The 18,575-nt window shown below is 46.0% G+C and overlaps 1 protein-coding gene across 1 annotated transcript in view; it reads right to left on the bottom strand.

Annotated features, from left to right (window-relative positions):
• Window positions 1–247: 247 nt before the first annotated feature.
• Window positions 248–18,575, bottom strand: part of LRRC74A (leucine rich repeat containing 74A) — a 29,250-nt gene continuing 10,922 nt past the window's right edge. Inside the window, exons 6-14 of the mRNA XM_066612098.1 lie at window positions 16,758–16,807; window positions 14,992–15,073; window positions 12,083–12,168; window positions 9,385–9,579; window positions 7,257–7,352; window positions 5,868–6,011; window positions 4,109–4,216; window positions 2,287–2,372; window positions 248–311 (exon numbers count right to left, since the gene is read on the bottom strand). Of these exons, the coding sequence (XP_066468195.1) occupies window positions 248–311; window positions 2,287–2,372; window positions 4,109–4,216; window positions 5,868–6,011; window positions 7,257–7,352; window positions 9,385–9,579; window positions 12,083–12,168; window positions 14,992–15,073; window positions 16,758–16,807 (911 nt within the window). The remainder of the gene's footprint in view (window positions 312–2,286; window positions 2,373–4,108; window positions 4,217–5,867; window positions 6,012–7,256; window positions 7,353–9,384; window positions 9,580–12,082; window positions 12,169–14,991; window positions 15,074–16,757; window positions 16,808–18,575) is intronic.

The following is an 18,575-nucleotide window of genomic DNA, read 5'->3' as shown; positions in this document are numbered from 1 at the left end:
TTCTCGACACTCAGAAAAGTGAGGGAGCCTGAAACAAAGTAAAGAAAGAACAACCCCCCCCCCCAATCTCTGGATTTACAGAAGTCAGCAGGTTCTGCAGTGTACTTTATTTTCTACATTCCTGATCTCTGATTATTAAATGTTTCTCCATGTCTAGTCCTCCTCCCCCAGCCCATAGCACAACTTAGCTTCCTGCCAGTGCTTATCCTTCCATCTTTCACCAGCAGATCTGACTTCTGGGCCTGAATTAGATTTCTTCCTCTTCCTCCATCTCCTCCTTAGGCTTTTCTGGCTCCTGAACTTTTAAATGACTAATTTGAAAGGTGAAGAGAAAAACAATGAGAATTTTTTTTTTAAGTTACTGAGCTTCTCTCTCTTTTTCCCCAACTGATTTCACCAAAGACCCACTGAGAAGAACTAACCATTAGGCATAAAGGTGCATCAAAAGCATTTTTTAAGTGAGGGCTCTCCTGCATTCGGTAGAGGGAGGGCAACTGCCCCTCTTCAGCCCAGCACTACCAGTGGCTCTTTGCTGGTGTCACTTCTGCATCTTTTTGAAGATTGGGAGCTTCTCTGGGCAGGGGCGGATCTACTACAAAACTAATGAAGCGTAAACCTCAGGGCCCCTAATCCTGGAGGGGCCCCAGAAGCAACTTTAGTTCACATTGCTTAAAAATTGGGAGTCTATTGTTGTTGTTGGCAACCTTCAGTCTCGAAAGACTATGGTATCGCGCTCTGAATGGTGGTTCTGGAGTCTATTGTATGAGAAGGGTTTTTAATGACAACATAGTGTAATAGTCACAGCCAAATTGATCATGACTCAGATTGATCAATTTTTGTATATATTTCAACAACTCCAAAGTTTACCACAACCTTCTTGCTGGTTACAAAGGGGCCCCCATAACACTTCAAACTTCAGGGTCCCAAAAATGTAAATCCACCCCTGCCTCTGGGATAAGGAACCACCTTTTTCATTTTTATTTTTTTTTTGGCTATTTAAACAGCTTTCAGAACCTTTTCCTGGGGGTTTGAAAAGCAGCGCATAAATATTTTTAATAAGAACACAGTAGCTATTCCCTGTTTAAGAAGATGGCTGTGCCTAGGCTTATAGCCCAACCCTATCCTTTTCCCTGCCATAGCATGCATCCGTGCCAAAACAGGCTGTGCTGTTGCTGGGAGAGGGGCTTGGTGCTCATGCTATGGTGGGAGAGGGGCTTGATCAGGAGGCTTGGGAGAGGTAAGGGAAAATATTCTTTCCCTTACTGTCCTGTAAGCCTCCCAACTGGAAATGGATCTCCTCAAACCTGTAGCAGCTCTTTAGCTGTCATAAGTTCTAGGACAAAAAGGGGGCGAGTCAGGAGGCAAGGAAGGGGATAGCATACTGGCACAGGTCACATGCACAAGGACACCCGCCCCCACCCAACAAGTCACCTCCCCTCTCTGGTTCTGCCCTGTTCCGCCAACCCCGCTGACTCATATCTGTCAGCTCGCCTTCCTCATCCCGCTGCTGCATGCAAAGTCTCCACAGCCTCTCTGTTGGCAGCCCAGAAGTGTGCAGCTATATGCGCTTCTGCATCTTGATTTTCAACAGCCGGAAGCATGTTCTGCTGCCTATCAGATTCCTTGAAATAGAATTTGTATGCCTTTGGGCCCAATCCTATCCAACTTTCCAGTAGTGACACAGCAGCACTGCGGCCCCGAGGTAAGAGAATATATGTTCCCTTACTTTGAGAAGGCCTCTGTGACTGTCATCCCCCCCTTCCACAGGATGCGGTACATGCCCCATTGGCATGGCTGCATCAGTGCTGTTAAGTTGGATAGGATTGGGCTGCTAGTTACCCATCCTGAGACTTTGATATGGTGTAGTAGACTAGAAGTCTGAATGAATGAATGAATGAATGAATGAATGAATGAGAAACTTGCTCATGAGAAATGAATCTCATTTCAGAAAGAAGGGACATTTAAATGTCATTTAAATATCTGACATTTAAAAGGATAGTAGGTTCCTACAGATCCCAGAACTGCATTACACAGAGAAATATATGTGGCTGTTCAAAACAAGCAACATTGAAATAGCTACTCTTTGACCCTTCAGAGCAGGTTTGTAAAATGTGAGCAATAATGAAAGTGAAGCAATATGAAAATCACAGGGAAAAGCTAACACCTCGTCTGGCTTAAGAGAGCTATTCAATTTGGCCAGTGTCAGCTTTAAAATTGTAAATCAAAACATAGAGAAAACAGATAAGTAGGCAAAGCCTTAGGAGTCCAAATATTCTTGTTACTCACCTGTAGTCAATATATCCTGTCCGTGCCTGATCCAGCTTGCGGATCAGTTCTCGAACCTGTAACCGGTCCAGGGGGATCTTTGATTGCTTGGGAAACACCAACAAGAAGGTTATTTTATGCTAAGTACGCATTTTCCTCCCTGTTGAAAGCCCACAGGGTCAGAGTGCCTGCTCTGCCTAATCTGGTATTTGAGAAAAACACCATGCAAGGGGGGACGGACATGCTGACTCAACCTAATCCAATGTCTCTTCTCGTAAGATGACCTATCCATAACCAAAAGCCCCCAATTGTCTAATCCACAAGTTTCATCCTTGCTATTTGCCCAGTATTTTCCTAACCATAACCTATGAAGTATCTTGAACTGTAGCCAGCATTCAACTTCATTCCTTCTAGTCCCACTTCTAGATTTCATCCAATAATGTTCCAGCATTCAGCACATATATTTAAGGGGTTTATAAAGCGGTATATAAATACTGTTAATAATAATTAATAATAATATCTTTAACTTTTTATCTTTAAAAGTTATATCTATAACTTTTTCCACAGGACTCAGTGTATCCAGCCACAAAAACACAATCCCTACAGCCAGAGCTGGCTGCCAGTTTCAAGGGGGCCTTGGCAAAAGGCCTTCCGTGGGCCTCCTCCTACCTGGGTCGCCCTGTAAGTTGCCCCTGTAAGGTAAACCCTAGTGCAGGGGTGCCCAAACCCCGGCCCTGGGGCCACTTGCGGCCCTCAAGGCCTCTCAATGCGGCCCTCAGGGAGCCCCCAGTCTCCAATGAGCCTCTTGCCCTCTGGAGATTTGTTGGAGCCCACGCTGGCCCAATGCAACTGCCCTCAGAGTGAGGGCGACAGTTTGACCTCTCACGTGAGCTGTGGGATGAGGGCTCCCTCCAAAGCTTGTTGTTTCATGTCTATGATGAAGTAGCGGCAGCAAAGGAAAGGCCAGCCTTGCTTTGTGCAAGGCCTTTTATAGGCCTTGAGCTATTGCAAGACCTTCATTCATTCATATAAGTTCAACTTTAATATATTCATTTATGTAAACTTATGTAAATTTATTTAAATTTTAAATGTAAATCAATTCTTTTTTTTCCCCCTGGCTCCCGACACAGTGTCAGAGAGACGATGTGGCCCTCCTGCCAAAAACTTTGGACACCCCTGCCCTAGTGAATGGGGTGGGATATCCATCAAGAGAGTTGCTCCATTACAGGCACACACAGGCTATGGACACTGCAGAGATCAGTAGTGGGACCTCTACAGCTTTCCATTTTGTTCTCAGTTGGTGTTCTCAAAGGAAATGAAAATGAGATTTGTTCATTTGCTGAAGGTATCTGATTGGCCTTGAGATGTGGAGGTAAATATTAACATTCACTGACTTTCTGACATTTACCCGCAAACATGTAAAATGACATAGCTTTGAAACTGTGTTCAGTCAACAGCAGCTTCCTTCTTTTAATGCCTTGCAAAGGGAATCCCACAGATCTCCTCTGCATTGAAATCAAGTTGACACCTTCTTAACTGCTTCCACTCACCACTGCTTCTGATTGGCCCCAAATTGGGCCACTCTGGAAGCAGTAGGAGCTTGGTGGGTAAGTGTGGCCATGCAAGGACCATGCGGAATTGGGCCCTACTCCCCCTAAATCCAGTTCTGAAGTCAAGGAAACCAGGGGAACGGCAGCTCTGAGAGATGGCAGGAAGCCATCTAACCAAGAGTTCTCACCAGTCTTGTGAACTTACAATTTCCAGGTTACTTTGGGGGAAGCCATGGTGGTTAAGCCACTGAAACCATGCCAGCATCTAGTAAAGATGTTTCCCCAGGACATACCAACATCATAGCTTTCCGAAAGTCAGCCACAGGAATCTTCATGTTTCCATCTTTGTCAATGTTTCTGAAGAAATCCCAGAGTCTCAGCTTGTGTTCATCCAAGTAGTTCTAAATGTTAAAAAAACAGAGAAGGAAACATAAATGGTTCTAGAAACTCAGAACAAGTGTTCTCTATTTCACACCACCTTTTCTTTATACCTATATTTGTATTATCTGTCTTTCTATGTACCTATATTCAGGCTGCATTAGGATTCAGCAGTATACCTTATGGTTCTAGTACAAAGTCTACATTGTCTTTTGCTCAGATCCAACAGATGTCCCCTATTTGTTTCAATTTGTATTTGAAGTTTGTAATTCTGTCTCTCCAAGCACAAAAAGCTGGTATTAGGTGTAACTTTTAGATACAGAGAGTCTTGAAAATGCATGAAATTTAGATGTCAGAGGTTTCTGCCTTGTTCATGCACTTGAGAGGCAGGGAATGCAATCAATGGGGTTGGAGAATTGCTGCTGGTATCAGCAAATAATATTATCCGGTGTAACAGCACCATCTGGCAAGACTTGTTGGGATTGCATTCTTTTTTAAAACACCCCCAAACAGTCCTATGATTTCAAACTCTAGAAAAGTAGCTGTCTGTAGCCAGTGACAGTGACTTGTGCCAGGATCCTATCTATTCTTTCCCAGGCCGTCCTGCCCCCTTCTTCTCCTTACACTAGGTGCATAGTGCATACACTAGGTGCAAATCTCAAATCTCTTGAGCAAATTTCATTTTACTCAGGTTAAGCAACCCCATTACCCATGGGGGCTGGGGATAAGAATAGGCCATCAGTTTGGCTGTACTTGCCGTAAGAGGCGACTAAACAGCCACCAGGTAGATGGGACTCATTAGCCTGGGAAGGCAGCTCATCTGAGAGAAGGAAAACTCTGATCCCAAACCTCCACTGCCTTGTGGCTACATCCAGTTATGGAAAAGGTTTCAGGAGTCAACCTCGAGGCAAAATCCGGAGCTGGAGTCCCTGAGGCAGTTCATGGCTGAACACAGTTGTGTTCTGGCAACTCCTGTGATGCTGCTGGAACCAACTGTATTGGCTTCTGCCTTTCCATTGGACCATTTCAGCGACATGGAGAGGGGGGATTTGCTGCATGGGTAACAGTCTATCCCCCACATCTACTTTACCCAGGCTTCGTGCACTGGAGAGGACACTCTGTTCCAGAACACTATTCAGAGCGCGATACCATAGTCTTCCGAGACTGAAGGATGCCAACAAGAGGCACATAGCTAGCTAGGGTACAGGAAGACCCATAGATGGCAAGAAAGCCTACCCAGAGGTAAGTAAAAATATTTTTACTTACTTCTGATTGGCCTTCTAGTCACCTCTCCACACCACTGGATGCATCATGTGTCCTTCAGTGTGGCTGCATCATGGACAATGGTGTGGTGGGCGATAGGATTGGGGTATAAAGTCTTTAAAACAGGATCCATGGATCTTTGCTGGACTTGGGCTTCTTTCTGGGGACATTAAGGATCTTGGCTTTCATTGTTATTAGTTGAATCACATTATTTCTGGTGCCAAATAATGTGGGTCGAATGCTCAACCAACGTGGCATTTCTGCAACCATGAAGGGAAGTGTGGGTTGTGTGCAACCAATATACATATATTGCTCCAAAGCTTGGAAAAGCGAATTCATTCCCCTTTGCAGTTGCATGTCAGGTGCACACTCAGTAAAAGGTAACCTCCCCCAGAACCAAGAAAACCTCACCTGAATGAGCTTCATAGCATCTGAACGCTGCTCTGGCTTCTTTGTGAAGTGGCCTCCAACCCCTCCATAGATAACATCTAGTTCAGGTCGCATCTGACAGGTGACATCCAGCAGCCTGATGAAGCCTTCATTCACCAGCACATTCTAAAACAGAGCACATGGCACAGGAGATAAGTCTAATTCTCAGAAAGCTGAATTCTGCACCCTTTCTGCACACTTTCTGGTACTTTCTCTGTATGCCTGAGGAGCTGCAATATTACACAGAGCCTTGCCCAAGGAGTGAATCTGTGACTGGAGTGCATGAAATGGAAGTTGGAAATCGGATAAACAAGGGCAAAGTATATTGTAGTGTTTATGCAGAGGCGCTGGCCTTAGCCTCAGTATGTTGGCAATGACAGCAGAGCACACTCTGTGTCTGCGCAAAGAGCACACTCGGCGCAGCCTTAAATAACATGCTGAGTCTGAAGCCCAGTAGCCTGTCAACAAGAGGATGTTATAGGGATATGCCCCTTATCTTAGTCAATGGAATGTTGTGGTTAGTTAGAGAGCCGGGCAGAGACAGCCAGTTCCCTGGCAAAGTAACCCTCAGTAACCCTCTTTGTATTGCAAGAGATTGCAACATGTGTAGGAATAAATAAAGCCTAGTAGAGGCGGAGATTTTCACTCTCAGATCTGCTCCAGCCTCAGCCTCTCTGCATCCCTCTAAAATCTGTCTCCCAGCTCATTCATTGCTCTGCGCCTATCTGTTCCTGTTTATAGTCTAAACTTTCTCAGTGCCTCTGCACTCCCACCAAACAACAAGGCCCCAGAAGCCTTGGTTGTTTCCCATAGCAGTATCACGCTGCTACAGTATATACCCCTGTGTCCAGTAGTTGGCAACCTTCAGTCTCGAAAGACTATGGTGTCGCGCTCTGAATGGTGGTTCTGGAACAGCGTCTAGTGTGGCTGAAAAGGTCGATTCGGGAGTTACAATCCCTTCCACACTGGGAGCAAGTGCAGTCTGTCCCTGGTCTGTCTCCCTGGCTATGGGCCTTCCTTCTTTGCCTCAGTCTGTTGGCAAAGTGTCTCTTCAAACTGGGAAAGGCCATGCTGCACAGCCTGCCTCCAAGCAGAACGCTCAGAGGCACATGGCCTCCCTGGGCTTAAGAAGGCTTCTGAAAACCACTTCCAGTTTCCACCAAAACCCAGAAGTGCATTTTGAAGGCCTCAATTTACCCGCCTACCCTGCTTAGCTATGCTACTGACTGACACAGAAACTTCTTGTTTGTCATTCATGACTAGGCCAAATTGGAAAAGGCTGCTAAAATGCAACCACAGAAAGCTTTCGGAGTATGGGAGAATTACATTTGAGGGCTACATGCATTTCTGAACTCTCCGACCCACTCTTACAGAAATGTTGATTTCTTCCATTCTCGATTTTGAATTCTTTCGGACAGATGTAACAAGTGCAATAGCAGCCTCTACACTTAAAGGATTATAGGCCATCTGTAAAGAAAAGAAATCAAATAATATTTAAGTGTCGGAAAAATAGCACCTGTGAAAAATGAATGCACTACAAGTTATTGTGGTCTTGGGGCTTGAAAGTGACACATGGATCTGTGAAATCTAGGTTTGTCCCTATTTTGCAATGGACTGATTGTGAGGCTTTTAGCAATTAGCAAGCTCTTGGTCAAGACCATTTTCGCTAAGATGGAAAGAATAACTATAAGAACATGAGAAAAAAAATGGTCTGCTGGAATAGACCAAATGTTCATTTTGAGCCCAATCCTATCCAATTTTCCAGTGCCAGTGCAGCTGTGCCAATGGGGCATGCACTGCATCCTGTGGTGGGGAAGCAGTCCCAGAGGCCTCCTGAAGATTTGGGAACATCTGTTCCCTTTCCTCAGGGCTGCATTGCAGCTGCACTGGTGCTGAAAAATTGGATAGGATTGGACCCTTAATTTAGTATCCTGTTTCCCCCCAGTGGCCCACCAGTTGCCTCTGGAAAGCCCCCAAGCAGGAGAGAAAGATATCCCTCACTCCCACCATTGCACCCCTGAAACTGGAGCACCTATTGCCACTGAGCCTGGAGATAGCACGACATAGCCATTGATAGACTAAATGAATTCCTCCAATCTCTTTTTAAAGCCATCCTAATTAGTGATCATCACCACATCTAGCGCAACAAATTGCGATAACTCTGTGTTTTGTGACGAAATACCTCATTTTGTCCACCTTGAATTTTCTGTCAGTCAGTTTCATCGACTTGACCCCTGTCAAAATTATCTGATTGACAGCCATGCATGTAAAGGAATAGGGTGCATTGTTCAGCCCCTGCCACTACCACCTAGGAGACATCAGAAACAGTCAACTATTGTCTGGTGGCACTGAACGGTTGGCTATGTGGGAACAAACTGAAACCTAATCTGGATCAGACACCAACTTCAAACTCCAGACAGGACAACTGTAACACACTGAATGTGGGGTTGTCCTTAAAGCACCGGGAAATGCCAATTAGCCTGAAATGCAGCCTGAAGGTCACAGTTGATCCCATCTCTTTCTGGTGGATCCAGCCAGGGACAGTGCATGTAGTGTCTGAAGTCCACCCTGATGTCATCTCGAACACATGCACAGAGATGACATCAGGGTGGACTTCAGACACTACATGCACTTGTGCATATGTGCTGCTCCATGAATAAGGGAAGGGCGGGTGGGCAAGTTAGCAGGTGTGCCCCCATCTTCCCTTCCCTTTACTTATGATAAGTGTGATAGGCAACCTCTCTCCTATGTGCCACTTCTCTTTGAAATGACCAGGATGTGGGGAACCCAGCCTCCCCTGCTCCCATACCTCGTAAGCCAAAGCAGCATGGAACAGGGAGGTTGCCCATCATACTTGCCATAAGCAAAAGGGGGAAAGGGAAAGGAGTGGGCTCCATATCACCTTTCCCTGCCTACTTGTGCCAATGTAGCAGCAGGTTGGAGAGGGCAGCCAACAGATGAGCTGGAGGCTCCTCTGATCACTGCCCCTGCAAGGTGCTGCTCCATATGACCACCATGTGGCTGCATGGGAAAGCTGACCCTGAGTTCAGGAATTGAGACTTGCAGATTTTGGCAGGCTGGGGGAGGGGGGGCAAAGTCCACATGCATGTCTAGGCACAGGCTAAAAGATGAGGACAGGCAAATGGCTTTGCGAGCAACAAGCATGAAAGCAAAGCAAAACAAAACAAACAGAACTCCAGCCATTTTTTTCCTGCTCAGTTGGTGACCTTCCATGTTACAACTTTAATCAAAAGCCACAAGAAAGTGGGAAATAATTTTATCAGGGGGTACAAAGTTTATTTTGGGCCCCTTCCCACTTCAAATGTGAATTTGGCTCCTGGGCCCCCCTTTTGACTCCCTTTGAAGCCTGGGTCCCCTTTTTGATCCTGGGTCCAGGTATGATGTGCCCCCTGTAGCCTCTTTTCAGAGGCCATGCATAGATCCTTGACCACATGTTGCCAATTTGAGGTATTTCCAGCTCAGGAAGGAAAAATCTTACCTTCAGGATTTTGAGACTTCCATTGACTTCTAAGCCCTTGCACAGCTTCATTGTGCCTTCATTGTTGATGTGGTTGCTGCTAATGTCCAGTTCAGTCAGTGCAGTGTTAACCTTGAGGGCTTCTCCAAGGGCCAGAGCACCCTCATTCCCAAAGCCATTCCATGAGAGGTTCAGTGTCTTCAGTGATCCATTGGCCTCCAAAAAGAAAGGAGACATCAGTGCCAGGGTGGTGTAAGGGGTTGGCCAGGTTGGGCATCAGCCAAGGGCCCACATCCATCAGATGACCACATGACAGGGCCAACCCCCCAGAACCTTTGGCAATGGCAGCACCCATTGGTGAGCGTAGGGGCTACTATGAGGGGCCAGTACCGGGGGGGGGGATGGGACTTTGTTCCAGTCATTGTTAGAAACTGCCAGTGCATCAATCTTTATCTTTCATGAATTTCTCTCTTGTAATATATTGGCCTTTCAAAGGTAGGGAAAGCATAAGCCCAAGAAACTAGAACACAGGTTTGATCTTTTATAATCAGGCTGTGAATCACAGAGCTGAAGTAGAAAATCTCATCTGGCACCAAAGGAACAAACAGGCTGCTCTCCAGGTCAAATGAGACATACATTAATTCCATCATTAATTGACAAGTTTTACACTGAAAGATGCTAGCAGAACCAAGGGATAAAAACAGCCCCACACAAAGCAAACTGAGGGCCCAATCCTGTCCAACTTTCCATCACCAATGTAGCCGCAAAGCAGCCCCAAGGTAAGGGAACAAATGTTCTTTTACCTTGAGTAGGCCTCCATGATTGCCCCTCCTCCACAGGATAAATCAGGATAAAGCAATCACAGCAATCAGAATAACTGCAATCAGAATAAATCACCAGGGAATAGACTGAGGGCCCAATCCTATCCAACTTCCCAGCATCAAGACAGCCACAAAGCAACCCCAAGGTAAGGGAATAAATGTCATGGAGCTTCCATGACCTCATGCCACCCCCACAGGGTGCACTGTATACCCCATTGGCGCAGCTGCATCAGTACTGGGAAGTTTTGTTAAGAACTTTACCGGAAAAAAGAAAGAATGGCAGCCATTGTCACAAAAGCAGGAACAAGACAGGAAAAGGACATATGAAACAGACGTCCAAAGCAGGAGACAGCAAGCCACAAGTCCTTAAACTAGGGATCGTCTCCTCCCTACTCAGTTGTGGTGCAGCCCGGAACACTGCCTGGTGCCACCTCAGGTCTACCACCTCTGCTTAAAAAATAATAATAAAACAATCCCTTCCCATGCTCCTTGCTCACTGCCATGAAACCCGGGACAGCAAGAGCATTCAAGCTGTAGATGAACATTGGAAGCCTGGATTTCATGGCAGCATGCAAAGAGCACATTAAAGAGGGGAATGATTTGCTTCTTGCTCCAGTGAGATCGTTGTGGCAGGTTGGAGGGAGACAGCAGCAACTATTTCCGCCAAAAGCACTCAAACCCCTTGCAGTCCGCTGCTGATGCAACTCGCTTCAGGTGGCCTCATGGATGGGCCAGCAGTTCCTCTGCAGATGGAGGCCAACATGGACACACTGGCTGACCGAAAATAAACAATATGCTGGATGGCTCAGCTCACATCCTGATGCTCTTCCAACAGAAGAAAGCATCCCTTTGATGGCAGCCATGGGTGAGGGAGGGGGGCTGATCCAGCTCAGGACCATGGCTCATGGGGAGGGGGAAGCCAGTTTGATGCAGTGGTTAGAGTGTCAGGCCACAGCAAGGAACACCCACCCAGCCATTATGCTCAATGGGAGACTTTGGGAAACTCTTCTCTAACCTAACCTATCCTACACAGTTGTTAGAATGAAATATGGAGTGGGGAGAGGAAGAACCATGCAGGAGACCTGCATCCTGGTGCCCTCCCTTGCTTCTGACATTCGGAGGTAGCCTACCTCTAAAATTAGGAGGTTGCACATACCCATCACAGGTTACAAGCTATGATGGGTATATGCAACCTTCTGATTTTAGAGGCAGGCCACCTCAGTATGCCAGATGCAAGGGAGGGCACCAGGATGCAGTTCTCTGGCATTCTTGTGTGCTCCTTGAGGCACCTGGTGAGCCTGTGGGATGGACTAGATGGGCTTTTGGCCTGATCCAGCTGAGCTTTTCTTATGTTCTTAACCATGAACATCACCTTGAGCCTCTTGGAAGAAAGGCAGCACATCAACATAACTAAACACTTCTGCTGTGTACCACTTTCCTGCAAAAAATCATTTGCCCTAACTGCAGCAAATAGACACTTCAAGGGCAAATATCTGCTTTGGGGGGACAATTTTTTGCACATGACAGTTCCAAGCTGGATTGCCCCCCATACCAGTGGCTGCTTTTTTACACTAAAGGGATGCTTCTGGTTTACTTTTTACATTAAGCCCATACATTAAGCCTGTATACAGGCTTGATGCTTAACACTGTATAGTGCGCTTTGGCCCCCATGGCCTCTCCTCAGAGCATCCTGCTGAATCTAAAGCCAGATGATGTTGGAGGCAGAGCTGAGGAAGCAGTCAGGTAGAAATATTCATCGTGATAGGACATAATCTGGGGGCTTGGCTTGCTGCTTTTCCTTACCGCAGAGTTGCTTCTGCCCTCACACTCAGCCCTGACTTGCCCCCAGGGACCTCTGCCTCTGCCCCAAGTTGACAGGAGATTCTGGCAGATCTTACCCTTAGGCCAGCACTTAAAGCTACAGCCCCCTTCATCCGCAGGTGATTCCAGCTCAGGTTCAGAATCTCCAGTGATTCATTGTTGGCTGAGGAAGAGGAACCAAATAATTTGCTGAGGATCAGGGTGTTTCTCTGGAGGCATGAGAGGAGCAGGCAGAGCCCTACTCATCCCAGACCCACACTGGTCTGAGTTTTGAGATCTGTTGAAGAGCCCTTGGCCCTACCATTGGAGGCCCATTCCCTCTTTTTACATTGGGTTTGTGTGTGTTGGTCCTGGTGAACGCACATTCAATAGTTCATGACCCCCATCCCAATCCTACCCCATAAAATCCTCTTAAAGGAGAACAGCCTCTTCACTGCTTAATGGCTATCAAAGGGGAGGGAAGTGTTTCCTTTGAGCCCAGTGATGTCCCCCATGATTTTCATGCATTTCAACTTGTTAGTTCAATTGTATGCAATCAGATTGCTTAGAATCAGGGCTGTTAAAATGTTGTAACAAGCTATACACACATATTCAAGACATACTCACAGGTAGGGAATAGTTAGAGGTTCCTGAAATGATTGATGCTGGTGAAAGTTTCTCTCCTGGAGAAACTGCAAAACCAAATGAAGCTTGTGCAGGGACACGGGGTGGGGAGGGGAATGTGCATCAGGACTGTGACATGGGACAAAGATTAAACTGCCTCTCTGAATATGCTGCGGTCTTGATCCTGATCAGGACCCTCCTCTATGGCTGTTACAGTATTTTAAAAGAAACATATACAGGTCATGTCTCATTATCCGCTAGGATTCAGTCCCAGAATCCCTAGTGGATTAAAAAAAAACAGTGGAAAAATAGATTTAAAGACCCACTTCCAGGTTTCTTGCTCCTAATAAGGTTGTGTCTCAACATTCACAGGGGTGTGATTCTGCGACCCTCTACTGACACTAAAAATGTGTTAAATAAAAGCAGTTTAAAAAAATTAAAGAGTGTGTGTCTTTACAGTTGTTTAAAAACAGCTTTTCTTACTGTTGTAGAGAGGCAGTCAGCAATTAGAAATGCAAAGGACCCCCTGCCTTTGCCTGGCTCAGCTGAAGAATGGAATGATTGTTTGCATGACTGTCACTCTACAAAGTAAGAAGAGCAGTTTTTTAAACTGTGATTTTAAAGGGATGTATTTTCCCCCTTCTCCAGGGATCAGCACACTCCTTCTCATTTGCAGTGGCCATTCGTGTTGAGTCAAGTCCATGTATAAAAAATCAGTGTATAACAAGGTTGGACCTGTACACGCACAGACACAAAATTTGGCTCTCAGTGATATGATTTGTTACTCTGCTGAGATTTGGGAAAGATGTAACAGAAGAATTGGTTTCATATAAAGTCTTGCCTTGCTTTAGGGTGTCTACTGCAAAACTCGCTTTCCAAGACAGATACTGACAGAGCCACAAACACATTTGCTACTCCTTGCAAAGATGGCTTGCATCTTGCAGACAAATGTTGACCTTCACACTGAGGTAATATCATTGGCAATGCTGACTCGATTCAGTGACAAGCTTGTTTTCTACTAAGGGGGCATGCTTCCTCATTAAGGAACCACTATCGGATTAGAAATCACATACTGTATTTGCTGTCCCTTTACAGTAGTACTCCAGAATTGCTGAGACAGTATGGGAGAAAGATTAGGTACTTACACGAGATCTTTACAGCTGGTGTACCTGATTGCATTAAAATGGAAATATTTTAACAGTTTGGTGTATTATTCCAAGTGCCCACCACAGACTTTTTTTTAAACCTGAAGCAAAAAAGCAAACTGATGGTGCCCCACCTACATCCGTGACACAAAGTGAAGGAGATTTGGAGGGATTAGGAATCTGCTGTCTGCCTCTTCGTAGTAAAATTGGCCTTGATTATTTCTCCAGAATTGGAATTGGCAAGGGGATGATTGGACAACATGTTGTCCTTTCTGCTAGATGACTTTTTAACAGTGTGCAGCAGATAATACTTTTGGAAGTGTTTCATCTGAAAGGGTACATTGTATGATTTTCTAAGTGATCACCCCAGTTTGAGAAACTAGATTTCAAGATGTTGCACATCTATGGGGACTCCGCTGAGCAGTCATTGGAAAAGTCTTCCAATGATCAGAAGCAACATCAACCAAACACAGTCTCACTCTTTGCCTTGAAAGCTGTTGTCTCATCTCACTTTTGAACTTTTTCAGCACACTGAGATATCATCACTACAAACAAGTCCAGGGAATGATCGACATTCTGTAACAAGTGACCAGTGGACCTGCCTAGCAAAGTGAAAGAACTCTCCTTTTATCATATCCAGTTACAGTCCGATCCTATCCCCCACCAAGATATGTGTGTGCTGCGTGGTGGGGAGGAGGGGCTATCAGAAGGCCAATAAGAGGTAAGTAAAAAAATTTCACTTAAATTATAAAATATTTTACTTACCCCACAGTAGGCTTTCTGGCTACCTATGGGTCTTCACAATCCATGCTAGCTATGTAGGAGTGGGTTGGAAAATGGTGATAGGATCTGGCACACACTTTTGCCACTGAGATCTACCCCCTCCAGCCTTCTCCCCACCTCTGTCCTCCCCCCCCCCTGCTCAGAACTTCCCCCAAGCAGCCTATGAACTGCCTCCTCCGTCACCTTACCTGGGCCAGCAGAGCATCCAAGTGAGTCTGGTGTATATGTGAAGTCAATGGCCATTTCTGCCAGCAGCTCCATCGTGTATGACGGGCGCACAGCAATGGAGCCTACGGCAGTGGATTTTGAGATGTGCTGCCATAGGCCCTTGATAGGACTGGGTCATTAGTTACGTAAGTCCAAATTCTTAGAATATACTATCTCCTCACATCTCTTACGGAGACTTATTTGGCACTGACAGCTGCAGGCTCTGTAGAAATAATGAACAGAGTTACCCAGCATCTGTCCCAGCAGCTCTCCTCCCTTCTCAGCAAACTCATTCTGGCTGAGGTCCAGCTCAATCACCCTGTAGTTGGTCTGTGGAGAGAAATGGGGCACAGGCTATCAGTTTGGTTTTTGCCTTCAGACCAAGGACCACATAGAGCTATTAAGCTTCCTGATCACAAATTCAGTGTGCCTTGCTCCTGATGCACACACATTCCCATTTGTGTTTGTGGGGCTGTGGAAGCAGGAGGTCTAAAATAGAGGGAGAGCCACAGCAATGCAGGAGGGTGGAGAAGAGACACAAGAGAGGATGGAGGGGGTAGCAGCAAGCAGAGTGGAGAGAAAGCCAACCAGGTGGGAAAGCTGAGAGAGGAAGAGGTCAGAGAAAGGAGAGAGTGTGGCCAGAGTAAATAGGGAGGAAGAGGACAGGAGGAGAGAAGAAACTAGAGGTGGAGCAGTGAAGAAAGATATCAAGAAAGATACAAGGGGAGGGTTAAGGAAAGAGGATGGACAATCAGGTAAGCAGGAAGCTGGGATAACAGCAAGGGACAAAAAGGGGGCTGTGCTAACCCAAGTAGTCAGGGAGAGAGAAAGAGGGCCTCTCTTTAAGGCCTTCCTCCATGAGAGGAGGCAGAGGGAGTGCTGGTCCCACAGTGGTACACTGTGGTACACATCGATCTACTCTTCTGAGGTGTACATAATGTTCTCCACTTCCCCTTTAGTTCTTGCACGACTCTACTCATAATGTATATTTATACTTGAAAGTTCATTTAGCAATGCACTGTTTGGACCTTTCAAGAAGTGCACTGTGAAGCATCTTTGGAAGTACATTTATTCAAGGTGGGTTGTGGAACCATGATATTTAAATCCCAGAGAAATTCATTCACCATTATAGGCCAAGATGAATGAATCCATTTGTGTATAACACAGAGCTTTGTAATCACAGACCTTGTGATTTACTCAGTGTTAGTACTATCGGAAAGAAGCACAGCAACACACTGTGAAGGGCGGTCTCTCCCCTCCTCCTCCCTCTGCCCATTGAAATTACAGTGGTGTTTCAGCTACTGCCTCACAGTCAGGGGCTTGTGTCATTGGAGCTGATGTGGAAACTTCTGTGTAATCTTATGTCATCTCCTGGACAGCCCCATATTTCTTCTTAGGGTCAAACAAAGCATGATAGAAAATTCAATTCAGAACCAATGTGTGTGGGCGGGGTATTCTTTTCCCCTTTCTACCCATTGTCTGCTTAGAATCAGTCCCCCCCCCCCCAAGGTAGCTTTCCCATCTGTGAAGAAAATGGTACTGGAAACCAGAACTGAGTTTTCTCTCCCCACCCACTGGCCTTGGACTCCTGATTTCAGCCTCAGTAACTTTTCATTAAAAGCAATGCTCGGAAGTAAAAATTATGGAACTGCCCTTCATGGATACTTTGGCCAGGTACAGCCTTGCTTTTGTGCTAGGAAGATAAAACTGCTGTAACATGGCTATGCCACAGAGGGGTTTGGAGCAAACAGAGGCTGAGTCCAATAACAGTTTTGGAGATCCCTTTGTAGTTCCAACAGAACCCTTGCCACCAGTTCCTGCATACTACTGCACCAATGCATCACAATTGGGCTATGCTCTTCTGCTGAATGCTAGAGGGACTGTTGCATGCTGAAGCCAAGATGGCCCATTACTTCAAAGGCTCAGAATAACCTTAGTCTTATGACCTCATGCATATTAAGCCCTCTTCTAGTTTCAGGCTCCTTCTATGGTTTCCCCAGCTGATGTTACTCACCATTAATGATTCAGAAAAGTATATCGCGGACTCTTCCCTAAAGTCGTTTCCTGAAGGTGAAAAGAGGGCATGAAGAGGCTTGAGGGCTGTTTCACAAGGCAATCTCCTACATGGATCTCACTTAAATGTAGGAAAACCACAGGTGCATCACATCCAAAGTGCACCAATGCCTCCTTCATCTCACATACCTATGGCAAGAGGCTGTGTTTGAGAGGGAGTACTAGCATGCACACAGGCAAAGGAATAGGCCTATTTGCATTTGGGCACAATCCTAACCAACTCTCCAGCACTGCCATAACTGTGCCAGTGGAGCGTGTGCTGCATCCTGCAATTGTGGGGTAGTCACAGAGGCCTCCTCAAGGTAAGGAAATGTTTGTTCCCTTATCTCAGAGCTGCATTGCCCATATGTCAGTGCTGCAAAGTTGGTTAGGATTGCGGCCTTTGTCACACATTACAACGCATGGATGGTTTTCATGCATTGAAATGGTCTTGTGTGAATGGGCTTTCAGATCATGTATCGATGTATCTTAGGAAAGAAAGAAAGAAGGCTGGAATTGTATGTCAAAACAATGCAGAACAAAGCTGGGACATAAGATGGTGCCAGATAAAATTAAGGTTATTTCATGGATATGGGTACTAGGAATTACCCATGGTAGCTAAATTTACAGCTCACAGTTGCATCTCTATCTTGTTTCCAGCGGAAGAACACATGAAGCTGCTTTGTACTGAGCTGGTCCATTAAGCCCAACAAGTCTGGAAGCAGCATTCCAGGTCTGCAGATAAAGTCTCTGTCAGGCAGGGCCTGCTACAGAAAAGCCTATAAACTGAGGCCAGTTTATTTTACTTCTACTGCTCCTCCTTCTCCTTCCACTCCCTTGATTGGAAAAGGAAGAGGAGGACAGAAAAGTAGAAGACATTTTGAGGGGAGGGGGAATGCTGAGCTAAGATATTGGAGAGTGGGAGGGACAGAGGTGGCACATCAATGTGTATGGAGGGGCAGCTTTGGCACTGACATTCCTGGTTCTTCTGCCACCCAGAAATGCACATGCTGCCCCTTCACTCAGAAGTAATTGCAGTGATGTGATGATGTCACCGCAATTACTTCCAACATGTTCAGAGCAGTCACACACTGTTCCAAATGGCCGCCCTTTTTTTTTCTAAGTGAAAGAAGTGAACCGCTGGCTTCTTTTGCTTAGGGGAAAAAAAGGGGGGAAAGCAGGCAATCATTCAGAATGGATCCAACTGTTCCAGACTGCTCCAAGTGGCTGCGAGGGAGGAGGTTTCTACCCCCCTTACAGCACTTGGAGTGGCTGTGTGCCAGTCCAAACAGCCACTGCATTTTTTTTTCAAAGTGAAAAAAGCCAGCAGCACTGCTGGAAGACAGCAGCAGGAAGATGGCAGATAGTACCGCCACCCCTGCAGGCATGCTGCCCAGGTGCACTTGTCCCCCTTGACCTCCTCACGTATGCCTGTGGCATTTAGCATGCTACCTCAAGTGTCAGGTGATCGTGGGCCAGCCCTTGGGTCAAACCAGGAATGTTATGCATGTGACTACATGTTCTGCTATCTACAGTTGACCTGCAAATCACACCAAACCACACACAGCCCACTATCCATGTGCCAGGTGCCTGGCAACTCCTCTGCTTTTCTTGTCTCCAGCAAGGAGTGATGCCTGCAATTGGTGCATTGCATTTGGTTTGGTGGATCACATGTTTTGCAAACGTATGGATTCTATAACCATAATTTGCTGAAGCTAGTCAAACATCCTTTGATATCTTTCTGGACAGTCAGATTTTTGTATCGTTCTATCCCAACTTC

Source organism: Tiliqua scincoides, chromosome 1, assembly GCF_035046505.1.
Source record: "Tiliqua scincoides isolate rTilSci1 chromosome 1, rTilSci1.hap2, whole genome shotgun sequence".
Lineage (NCBI taxonomy): Eukaryota > Metazoa > Chordata > Lepidosauria > Squamata > Scincidae > Tiliqua > Tiliqua scincoides.
The sequence above is the reverse complement of the archived record's forward strand: the minus strand, read 5'-3'. Positions and strand labels throughout refer to the sequence as shown.